General features: G+C 45.1%; 1 protein-coding gene across 4 annotated transcripts in view; it reads left to right on the top strand.

Moving 5' to 3' along the window:
* Positions 1-12,588, top strand: part of AK7 (adenylate kinase 7) — a 96,084-nt gene that overhangs the window by 47,799 nt on the left and 35,697 nt on the right. For 2 of the 4 annotated variants that reach the window (XM_009212221.4, XM_003902246.5), the window contains 4 exons: positions 272-360; positions 3,930-4,020; positions 7,685-7,762; positions 9,582-9,731. In XM_009212221.4, coding sequence (XP_009210485.1) covers positions 272-360; positions 3,930-4,020; positions 7,685-7,762; positions 9,582-9,731 — 408 coding nt within the window. The remainder of the gene's footprint in view (positions 1-271; positions 361-3,929; positions 4,021-7,684; positions 7,763-9,581; positions 9,732-12,588) is intronic. The other 2 variants (XM_009212219.4, XM_009212220.3) reach the window with 2 other exon arrangements.

The raw sequence follows: 12,588 nt of genomic DNA, 5'->3' as shown, positions 1-12,588 counted from the left end.
TTTCTTCTCTATGTAGATGGCGTGCGTATAGCTACTAAATACAACTGGTTGTAGATTTCTTGAAAAGTATTTCAGTCCCAAGGCTACATGTTATTTCTCTTGGCAGAATTTGATCCTAAATCTCATCAGGGCTGATTTATAAAACACCCCCTGGAGGAAATTACTTAAGCAGATAGCTAAGCCTTTTGGATGCCTCTGACTGTAGACTTATGTGTGAGCTGTAATAGCCATCCATGTATAACTGGAGGACATGATTTTACTTTTCTTTCAGATGGCTTGGCTGGGTGAGACTCCTGCATTACCAGTTTTTGGCGATGGAACAAATGTAATTCCAACAATCCACGTTCTTGATCTAGCAGGGTAAGCATTCTCCCAGAGACATGACCTTCATAGAATTGGTTAATGTGTGTGTTTGTAGGCTAACACTTTTTGAGCATCTGCCCAGTGCTAAGACCCTTACATGCATTATTGTGTTTGTTCTTCAAAACAACCCCATGCAGAAGGTACCATCTTCTCCATTTTGCATCTAAAGAAATAGTGTCCACTGTTCAAAAGTTCTACTTTCTGGTGACAAGTTCAGGTTCATCTCTTAGAAACTATCGGCAGAATAGCAATGCCCTCCAATTTTGGAAAAGAAAGACTTTGGTATGTGCATTCTGAGGACATAGTTTCTTATTCCTTTGTCCCAGATGAGATTAATATGTCTAACTCACCAATTTAAATTCTAGAATTCAGATGGAAAACTGTAAACCTGAAGCTTTTTTCTTCTTTGACAGTTGTAGGTAAAGTTGACATATGTTTTTTATACTCACAGAGCATCTAAACCCTGTATTCAGGCAGGTCCAGAAACTCCTCTCCTCCTTTGAAGACCCTAACTTAAATGTGAGGTCAATGAGCTGGTTCACTGTGTTTGTGGTTCATCAGCTCCGGCTTCCGGGGACTTCATTCTGTCACCTCTATGGCACATGCCCAGAAGGGAGCAATTTCTGCACTTCCCCGAGGTTCTGGTTTTCAGATTCCCACTCTTTCCCTCATCCACTGGTCACTGGTAAATTAGTCACAACCTCAGATGAATTTCTAGATTTACTGGGAAATGAAGGAAGTTTAAACTTCAGGGCCACATCCCTGAGCAGATCCCTTTCCGAGACCCTGAACCTCATTTTTATTATTATTATTATTTTTTTGAGATGGAGTCTTGCTCTGTCCCCCCAGGCTGGAGTGAGTGGCACGATCTCCGCTCACTGCAAGCTCCGCCTCCCGGGTTCACGCCATTCTCCTGCCTCAGCCTCCCCAGTAGCTGGGACTACAGACGTCTGCCACCACGCCCGGCTAATTTTTTTATATTTTAGTAGAGATAGGGTTTCACCGTGTCAGCCAGGATGGTCTTGATCTCCTGACCTCGTGATCCACCCACCTCGGCCTCCCAAAGTGCTGGGATTACAGGCGTGAGCCACCGCGCTCCGCTTTATTATTTTTCTTAAAGGAGGATCCTCTAAGTCAGGGATATCCAATCTTTCGGCTTCCCTGGGCCACATTGGAAGAAGATTTGTCTTGGGTCACACATAAAATACACTGACACTAACGATAACTGATGAGTTTTTAAAAAAAAATCTCATAACGTTTTCAGAAAATTTACAAAGTGCGTTGGGCCACATTCAAAGCCATCCTGGGCCTCATGTGGCCCACAGGCCGCAGTTTGACAAGCTTGCTGTAAATGGGCTAAGCTTCAGGCACTACAAAACCCTGGATCTGCTCCATCCCTGGGGATGGAGGGGCCGTAACAGACCCATTTTTTCTGCAGAGATTTTACATTATGACATTACTGGATTTCAAAGATATAGAAGAGTCTTCTACCTTATTAATATAACTTACTTGGCATTAGTCCTTAACATATTACTTCCAAACATAAATTAGAGGGTGAAATTATTCCCATCACAGAAGGACTTGGGGCCTGTTAAAAACAAGTTATAGGAGGCCATTGTTTTGGACTAAGTTCCTGTACTAGGCCCCAACAGACCAGCCTGAAAATCAAAATGGAGTCACCCATGCTACAGTTTCAGGCACCAAACTGAAACTAAGCTGTTATCTGACCTTTCGAGAAAGCTAATTTCCCAAACCAGCCAGTTTCAGTCTTCAATAGCTATGATAATAAAACTCTCTGTGTTCTGTCACCCTTAGGACTGGAAGTAGCAATGGCACTAACCTTGGTGCTCACCTGTCAGCCATCTGTCCTTCCTGGGTTCAAGCGATTCTCCTGCCTCAGCCTCCTGAGTAGCTGGGACGACAGGTGCCAGCCACCACGCCTGGCTAATTTTTGTACTTTTAGTAGAGACAGGGTTTCACGATGTTGGTCAGGCTGGTCTCGAACTCCTGATCTCAGGTGATCCACCCGCCTCGGCCTCCCAAAATGCTGGGATTACAGGTGTGAGCCACTGTGCCCGGCCCCGTTAGTTATCTTTCTGTTGTTCTACCTGTCCCTGTCTTACAAGGAAAGTAACTTTGAAATGACCAATGTGCTTTTTGTTTTTTGTTTCTGCTTTCTGCAGCCCTTTCTGCCTATCGAACCACCTGCCTCTGCTCATTTCACTGGCACACTTGTTCTATTTTATGGAATGAAATGTTGCCTGATTCTAGAATCACAAATAAAGTCAATCGAAATCTTTAACTAGATTTGTTATAATTTTATCTTTTGACAGGCCCATTTAAGTAGCATTTTTCCCCCAGAGGTTTCTTTGAAGATTGTCAAATATTTAACAGAGGAAAAAGCAAAAAGCTGAAATGTTCTGAGAAATGGATACAAAATAGGCTAGGCGTAGTGGCTCACGCCTGTAATCCCAACACTTTGGGAGGCCAAGGTGGGAGGATCGCCTGAGCCGAGGAGTTCGGGACCAGGCTGGACAACATAGTGAAACCCTGTCTCTACAAAAAATGCAAAAATTAGTCAGGTTTGGTGGCTTGCGCCTGTAGTCCCAGCTACCTGGGAGGCAGAGGTGGGAGGATCACTTGAGCCTGGGAGGTTGAGGCTGCAGTGAACCGTGATTACACCACTGCCTGCCAGCCTGGGTGACAGAGCGAGACTCAAAATAAATAAATAAATGAATAAATAAATAAATATAGAAAAAAAGAAATAAATACAAAATAAATGTGAACTGCACATTTGGAAGCATGGATCCGATTTATTTTCATTTTATTGAAAGGAAGCTAAGATGGAGGTAGAATTGACAAGTCCTTGTGATAGACATCTATTCACTATTTTTTTCTCTCTGGAATTATTTAATTTTTGTTCCAATTCCTGCTCTTCCTCTCACTAGCTGTGTGAATTTGGGAAAGTTACTTACGGGAATAGCAGCAGTACCTACCTGCTAGGGCTGTGAGAATTCAGTGGGATCACACCTGTGCCGCCCTCAGCACAGAGGCAAGCACTCGGAAACCTTGGCAACTCGGAATAGGAAAGCAGGCTCAGGCACTGTTGCTACGTGACTTCCTTAAAAGAGCCACAGCTTGTCTAAATCTGTGTCTTACTTTGTAAAATAGCTCCCTAAAGCACTGTTGTGAGGCTCACATGAGCCACTAGATGGGGAAGGCTTCATAAACTGGGGTCCTACTGGGCTCAGGTCCCCTTGTTGGGAGACAGGGCAGTATGCTAGAAAGAAGACAGGTCCAGAAACAGATAGATCTGACGTCAAAAGCTAGCTCTTCCACTTTCGCAATAGCTCTTCAGCCTGAGAAATGTCACCGAACTCTTTAGCATCTTCCTCATGTGGAGAATGCAGATAACCATCCCAACCCTGACCTTACTGAAAATGGAGATAACTTATCAAAGCACCAAACCCCACGCCCAGTCATGGGGGTGGTGGTCAGTGAATTCTAGTTGACTGCATCTCTTTCGCCTTTTCCCTCTGATGATTATTTCACCTGTGGGTCTGCAGAGTGATACAAAACGTCATAGATCACACGCCGAAGCCTCACTACCTGGTTGCTGTGGATGAGTCTGTTCATACCCTGGAAGATATAGTCAAGGTACAGTGGTTTCATCTCATACTTTGATGACATATCATAAATAGTTTTGCCGGCCAGGCGTGGTGGCTCACGCCTGTAATCCTAGCACTTTGGGAGTCCAAGGCGGGTGAATCACCTGAGGTCAGGAGCTCAAGACCAGCCTGGCCAACATGATGAAACCCCTTCTCTACTAAAATACAAAAATTAGCCAGGCAGAATGGCGGGTGCCTATAATCCCAGCTACTCGAGAGGCTGAGACGGGAGAATCGCTTGAACCCGGGAGACGGTAGTTGCAGTGAGCCAGGATTGTGCCACTGAACTCCAGCCTGGGCGGCTGAGCAAGACTCCATCTCAAAAAAAAAAAAAAAAAAAAAAGAAGTTTTGCCTACTGGAGTGTAGTTATACAATCAGTTGTGCTAGCAAAACTGGGACTCCTCAGTAGAATATCCATAAAACCCAAACTCATTATCTGCATTTGCAGTGTATACTTTAACGTTACTACCAAAATATCCTTTCTGTCTCACATGCACAGAGGGAAATAAGAAAGACCACTGCAGGGCTAGGTTAAGAAGATGGCGATCACTGCACCCCAGACACACATGCAGCTGACACACCAGAACCCTGAAATCCACCAACAGGCACTTGCCCCAAAGTGTTGATGTGGTCAGGTTCACCAACCTACTGGCCAATTCCAGGAGCTCTATTTTTTTTTTTTTCTTTGAGACGGAGTTTAGCTCTGCCGCCCAGGCTGGAGTGCAGTGGCCGGATCTCAGCTCACTGCAAGCTCCGCCTCCCGGGTTCACGCCATTCTCCTGCCTCAGCCTCCCGAGTAGTTGGGACTACAGGCGCCCGCCACCGCGCCCGGCTATTTTTTTTTTTTTTTTTTTGTATTTTTTTTTTTAGTAGAGACGGGGTTTCACCGTGTTAGCCAGGATGGTCTCGATCTCCTGACCTCGTGATCCGCCCGTCTCGGCCTCCCAAAGTGCTGGGATTACAGGCTTGAGCCACCGCGCCCGGCCGGAGCTCTATTTTTAATATTATTTATTTGTTTATTTATTTAGTTTTTTGATACAGAGTCTCGCTCTGTTGCCCAGGCTGGAGTGCCATGGTGTGATCATAGCTCACTGCACCCTTGACATCCTGGGCTCAAGAGGTCCCCCTGCCTCAGTTTCTCAAGTAGCAGGGAACACAGGCGTGCACCACCATACCTGGCTAATTTTCATCCTTTTTCTTTTTTTGTCAAGATGAGGTCTCACCATGAGACCAGACCATGTCTGGTCTGAAACTCCTGAGCCCAAGTGATCCTCCTGCCTCAGCCTCCCAAAGGGCTGGGATTACAGGGGTAAGCCACAGTGCCTGGCTAAGTTTGTTTGTTTGTTTTTAATTTTTTAGAGACAGGGTCTTGCTCTGTCACCCAGGCTGGAATGCAGTGGTGTGATCATAGCTCACTGCAACCTCAAACTCCTGGGCTCAAATGATCCTCCCACCTCGGCCTCTGAAAGTGCTAGGATTAGAGGTGTGAGCCCTTGTGCCCAGCTTCAGGAGTCTAGATCTGGGAGAGCTTCCTCTTCTAGTCCAGGCTGCTCTGGCTAAAGCAGCTACCATGTGGCCCAGCTAATGCAGCCTTCTCCTGGCTGCTCCCTATTCATTTTTAAGATTCAGCTCAAGCCTGAGCAACATGGTGAAACCCCATCTCTACCAAAAAAAATAATAATAATAATACAGAAATCAGCCAGGCATGGTGGTGTGCCTGCGGCCCCAGATACTCAGGAGGCTAAGGTGGGAGGATCACTTCAGCCCAGGAGGCAGAGGTTGCAGTGAGCCAAGATTGTACCACTGCACACTAGCCTGGGTGACAGAGCAAGACCCTGTCAAAAAAAAAAGGAAAAAGAAAAAAAGAAAAAAAATTCAGTTCATCTATCTTCCTGTGCACCCTCCCTGCCTCATTCCCACCTCCTGCACGGGACAGGTGTCTCTCTTCACCCCAGGTTGTTTTAGTCTGTTTGAACTGCTACAACAAAATACCATAAACCAAGCAGCTTATAAACAATAGACATTTATTGTTCACAGTTCCAGAGGCTCGGAACTGCAAGATCAAGGCAGATTCAGCCAGGCACATTGGCTCACACCTGTAATTCCAGCACTTTAAGAGTTCAGGTGGAAGAATCACTTCAGGCCAGGAGTCCAAGACCAGCACTGGGCATAGTGAGACCCCCTCTCTACAAAAAATTTTTAAAATTAGCCAGACTTGGTGGTGCACATCTATAGTTCCATCTACTTGAGAGGCTAAGGTGCCAGGATTGTTTGAACCCAGGAATTCAAGGCTGCAGTGAGCTATAATTGCACCACCTTACTCCAGCCTGGGCAATAGAACAAGACCTTGTCTCTTCTCATGCCTGTAATCCCACTTTGGGAGGCCGAGTCAGGCAGATCCCTTGAGATCAGGAGTTCGAGACCAGCCTGACCATCATGGTGAGACCCCTTCTCTACTAAAAATACAAAAATTAGCCAGGCCTGGTGATGCATGACTGTAGTCCCAGCTACTCAGGAGGCTGAGGCAGGAGAATTGCTTGAACCTGGGAGACAGAGGTTGCAGTGAGCTGAGATTGTGCCACTGCACTGCAGCCTGGGTAGCAGAGCAAGACCCTGTCTCAAAAACAAACAAACAGAAAAATTGTGGGAAAAAAAAAAGGCAGATGGTTACTTAGTTTTTATTTAAGATATATTCATAGATTAAAATTAATATTTATAAATATATTATAATTTATTAATGTAGTTTTATTTTTTTTATATATATATATACACACACACATACACACACACACAGCAGCGTGCAGAAAATAAGATTAAAAAGAAAAGGAATTGACTGGGCGCGGTGGCTCACACCTGTACTCCCATTCAGTGTCTGACGAGGGCCCACTTTTTGGCTTCATAGATGTCGCCTTCTCCCTGTGTCCTCACATGGTGGAGGGGCGAAGGTACTCTCTGGGGTCCTTTTATAAGACACTAATCTCATTCTTGAGGGCTCTACCCTCATGATCCACTTTCCTAAAGGTCCCAACTCCTAACACCATCAGCTTAAGGGTGAAGATCTCAACATGTGAATTTTGTGGGACACAGACATTCAGACTATAGCACAGAATCTCCTTTGCTGAGCTGCAGATGCTCCACATGATCATTATCTGTGTACAGTTCTGTCTCTCTTTTCACACTGGGAGCTCTTGAGGACAGATCCCGGGCCAGGCTCATCGTTATCTCCACTACCTGGCACTAATGCTATTTTTAAAAATTCAATTATGTTCACATTCATTTGGGGTTGTTTATTTGTTTGTTTTTGAGACAGAGTCTCACTCTATCACCCAGGCTGGAGTGCGGTGGTGTGATCTCGACTCACTGAAACCTCTGACTCCTGGGTTCAAGCAATTCTCGTGTCTCAGCCTCCTGAGTAGCTGGTACTACAGGCACGTGCCACCATGCCTGGCTAACTTTTGTATTTTTAGTGGAGACAGGGTTTTACCATGTTGGCCAGGTTGGTCTTGAACTCCTGATCTCAGGTGATCCGCCACCTCGGCCTCCCAAAGTGTTGGGATTACAGGTGTGAGCAACTGTGCCTGGTCCATTTGAGTTTTATATAAAGTAAAGCCTTCCAGGTAAACCAAATAATATTTCAATTTTCCTCTAACAGTGTATCAGTAAAAATACTGGCCCTGGGAAAATCCAGAAAATACCCAGAGAAAATGCATACCTAACCAAGGACTTAACGGTTAGTATATGAGGTGTTTTTTTTTTTTTTAAACTATCTTTCTCAATAATATTATTATTTTTTTAATATCAGATAGGTTTTGGCTAAATAACATTGATCCGTGAGGGATCTGGAGTCAGAAGGCCTAGGTTCCAATGCCATCTTCAACTCCTACCACACCGGATGTTCTACCCTAAGACAACTTACTCTTGTCTTCAGCTGTCTTTCCTGAAAAACCCCCAGAGGTCGTGGTCAGAAAATGTATTTGGGCTGGGCACAGTGACTCGCGCCCGTAATCCCTGCACTTTGGGAGGCCGAGGCGGGTGGATCACCTGAGGTCAGGAGTTTGAGACCAGTGTGACCAACAGGGTGAAACCCTTGTCTCTACTAAAAATACAAAATTAGCTGGGCTTGGTGACACATGCCTGTAATCGCAGCTACTTGGGAGGCTGAGGCAGGAGAATCACTTGAACCCAGGAAGCGGAGGTTGCGGTGAGCCTAGATCGCACCATTGCACTCCAGCCTAGGCAATGAGAAACTCCATCTCAAAAAAAAAAAAAAAAAAAAAGGAAACAAAACAAAATGTATTTGGAAGCTATTTGATACGTAAAATGCCATTCAAACACTGGGAATTATTTTCTTTGGCCTCTTTCTAAAATTCAAACAGCAGGCTGAGATTCCAATTCCATCACAACAACAAAAAAATAGGGTTTTTTGCAGTGTGCTTTTAAAGCTTGCATTAGAATGCAATTCTTTTTAAGAATAAATTGCATTTAAACACTGCACTCGAATATGCTTCTGAAAGGACTGATACTATTGGTTGCCTTGAGGAGCAGAACTGGGTTGTTGGTGGTCAAAGGTCAGATGGAATTTTTTATTTTATTTTATTTTTTTGAGACGGAGTCTCGCTCTTCGCCCAGGCTGGAGTGCAGTGGTGCGATCTCGGCTCACTGCAATTTCCACCTCCTGGGTTCATGCCATTCTCCTGCCTCAGCCTCCCAAGTAGCTTTCTAAGAACTACAGCTTTTTCCCTTCCACACCCAGCTAATTTTTCGTTATTTTTTTTTTTTTTGAGGGCGGAGTCTGCGCTCTCTGCCTTGAGGCGGAGTGCAGTGGCCGGATCTCAGCTCACTGCCAGCTCCGCCTCCCGGGTTTGCGCCATTCTCCTGCCTCAGCCTCCCGAGTAGCTGGGACTACGAAGCCGCCACTTCGCCCGGCCCCTAGTTTTCTGTATTTTTAGTAGAGCGGGGTTTCACGTGTGGTAGAGATAGTCTCGATCCTCCCTGGCCTCGTGATCCGCCCGTCTCGGCCTCCCAAAGTGCTGGGATTACAGGCTTGAGCCACCGCGCCCGGCCATTTTTCGTATTTTTTAGTAGAGACGGGATTTCACTGTGTTAGCCAGGATGACCTCAACCTCCTGACCTCATCATGATCCGCCCACCTGGGCCTCCCAAAGTGCTGGGATTACAGGTGTGAGCCACCCCACCCGGTGGGAATATTTTTCTCTACACCTTTTGTTCTTTTGGATTTTGAACCATGAAACTGCAGTATTCAAAAAGTAGATGCAATTAAAATATTTTAAAAAGAAAATTTGGATTTCCAGTATCTTCCTACTCTTTCAGCCAGAATGTGGCCCGCCATCAGAGTAGACATGCAGACTGTTCAGAAGTAACACAGTATCACACAGGTGCTCTGTAAATACTCAGTGCTGGATTAATTGACTTCCACATTTAGTGAATGGATATTGTCTTTCTTTATTAACCGTAGTGATTTTGGTCTGTTAATGACAGTCAGAATTAAACAAAAAAAGACAAATCTCTAATTTTCCTCTATCTTTTAGCAAGATTGTCTCGACCACTTACTGGTCAACTTAAGAATGGAAGCGCTCTTTGTGAAGGAAAATTTTAATATCCGGTGGGTGGCCCAAACAGGATTTGTGGAAAATATCAACAGTATCCTCAAAGAGTACAAGCAAAGCAGAGGATTAATGGTAACTATCACCGTTTCCCATTGAAACTTCTGATTCAAGAGAAATAAATCAGACTTCTAAGTGTGATGATGCCAATGGAAGTATTTGCTTTTTCAAACATTCACATTTCTAATTTCAAGTTGTTTTTCAAATTTGACAAATTTGTCCAGGTCTAACAAATTTACGTGTATGTTAAATTAATACTTGTCAACCAAACATGAACAGTTTTAAAGTTAACATAGATAATAATGTATGCAAATTGCATATGATAGAACGCTCCAGTGATGTCACAGTGTTGTCCATATAAAGAAGAATATTAAATAGGGAAAAATATCAAGCACCTTGCTGGCTGGCTTGTTTCAGTCCTAGGTATACATGTGGGAGGTAGAAGAAGCCTGATTACTACTTCGATCTCTTTCTAAGTGGTCAGAGGACTCACTGGTCATTTTAATTATCACAGCTTTTCAAGGTCGATATTCTTTTTAAAAAATTAATTAATTGAAATGGACAAATAGATTACATACATGTATCCTGTACAACATAATGTTTTGAAATATGTAGACACTGTGGAATGGCTAAATCGAGCTAATTAACATCTGTGTGAACTCACACACTTACCATTTTTTATGGTGAAAGGTAGATATTCTTATCTCCATAGTATAGATGAGGAAACTAAGGCTCAGAGAGATGAAGTAACTTTTTTTTTTCTTTTTCTTTTTCTTTTTTAGACAGAGTCTCACTCTGTTGCCCAGGCTGGAGTCCTGCAGTATGATCTCGGCTCACAGCAACCTTTGCCTCCTGGGTTGAAGTAATTCTCATGCCTCAGCCTCCTGAGTAGTACCTGAGATTATAGGCGTGCACTACCACATCTGGCTAATTTTTGTAATTTTAGTAGAGATGGGGTTTTACCATGTGGACCAGGCTGATTTTGAACTCCTGGCCTCAAGCAATCTGCCTGCATTGGCCTCCCATAGTGCTGGGATTACAGGTTTGAGCCACCGTGCCTGGCTGCAGCAACTTTTTCTTTTTCTTTCTTTCTTTTTTTTCTTTTTTTGAGACAGAGTCTCGCTCCATAGCCCAGGCTGGAGGACAGTGGCATGGTCTCGGCTCACTTCAACCTCTGCCTCCAGGGTTCAAGTGATCCTCCTGCCTCAGCCTCCTGAGTAGGTAGCAACTTTTTCAAGGTCACACAGCTAGTCAGAGATTCAAACTAGGTAGGACGCAGACGTAACTGGAATGTCCACGTCTAACTGCAGGGCCGCCGTACTTGGCTCTCTGAAATCAGATCAATGAAGCACCTGTGCTTTGGCTGGATCCCAGGGAAACATTCTTTTTTTTTTTTTTTTTTTTTTTTGAGACGGAGTCTCACTTTGCCGCCCAGGCTGGAGTGCAGTGGCCGGATCTCAGCTCACTGCAAGCTCCGCCTCCCGGGTTCACGCCATTCTCCTGCCTCAGCCTCCTGAGTAGCTGGGACTACAGGCGCCCGCCATCTCGCCCGGCTAGTTTTTTGTATTTTTTAGTAGAGACGGGGTTTCACCGTGTTCGCCAGGATGGTCTCAATCTCCTGACCTCGTGATCCACCTGTCTCGGCCTCCCAAAGTGCTGGGATTACAGGCTTGAGCCACCGCGCCTGGCCGCCCAGGGAAACATTCTAAAGACAAACGTAGGTCATACACAAGAAAGTGTTTTGAAAACTGTAAAACGGCCTATGTGAGTAACAGGTGTCATCATAATCATAATTATCACTGTTGAAGGGAACGCTCTACATAAGCAAGTATAGTGTCACCGTCATATCCTTAGAACCATATTCTCTTGGGAGAAAAACATGTCTAGTTAAGAATAAGCAAAACATGTATCACTTAGCAAAAGAAATAATGATCCCTTTAAGCATCTAAGATCCTCATGGTGGCTGTACTGGGAGGTTATCCTGAGATATACACCAACCCAACCTCAGAGGTTAGACTAATGTCCTCTCTAGGTCAACCGTAACAACAACACACAGAGTAGAAATATGACAAGACAGTTTTGAAGAGACCGTATGGTTCCTGATGAGCAAGACTGGACAAGAACATGATAGAAGGAATAGTATATCTAAAAACTAAATAGAATATGTCTGTCCCTAGGGGCAGTTAGCCACAGGAAACACTACCGAGGCCAGTGTAGACCCACAGGTGTCACCCAGAGACATCCCCAAAAGATGGAGTCTCAAGTCATGCACTTGCGTAATCGCAGTTCCTTTAGCAAGGAAAAGTCATTGCTGCTTCAGAGACAGATGCATCAAGCCACCTTGACCCATTGCCTCCAGTCAGTTCATCCTGCTTCCCTTGTTCTCATCAAAGCTCATCAAGCAGCCCTGGAAGACTTGGCTCCCAGTGTCCGTCGGCTTGAAGGGAGTAAATGTACCAAACATGTGGACTTGGAGTGTGTGATTCAGTGGCAGTCATTTGATTCAGTGGCAGTCATACTTCTCACTGTAAATAAATGAATGGATTGGCATCCTGGTTTTACACCCGGATAAAGTGAGCCTACGCCAGGAGAAAGGACCCACTCTTGGTCCGTGGACAAATAAGACACCTGAACTTGCTCAGTTGACAGCCGGATCTCAGGCCTTGGTGAATGCACTGCATCTCTCCAGGGACCCAGCCCGGCTCATCAGGACTCAGCTCCGGAACTGCCTCCTTCCGCTGCCTGCCATCCTCCCTATCCGATGGGGCCTCACTCCTCACCAGTACCATCCATACTCCCTATCCAACGGGGCCCCACCCCTCACCAGAACCATCCGTCATCCCTATCCGACGGGGCCCCACCCCTCACCAGAACCATCCGTCATCCCTATCCGACGGGGCCCCACCCCTCACCAGAACCATCCGTCATCCCT

This window comes from Papio anubis, chromosome 7 (genome assembly GCF_008728515.1).
Source record: "Papio anubis isolate 15944 chromosome 7, Panubis1.0, whole genome shotgun sequence".
Classification (NCBI taxonomy): Eukaryota; Metazoa; Chordata; class Mammalia; order Primates; family Cercopithecidae; genus Papio; species Papio anubis.
Note: the sequence above shows the minus strand (reverse complement) of the source record. Positions and strands in the feature narration are given on the sequence as shown.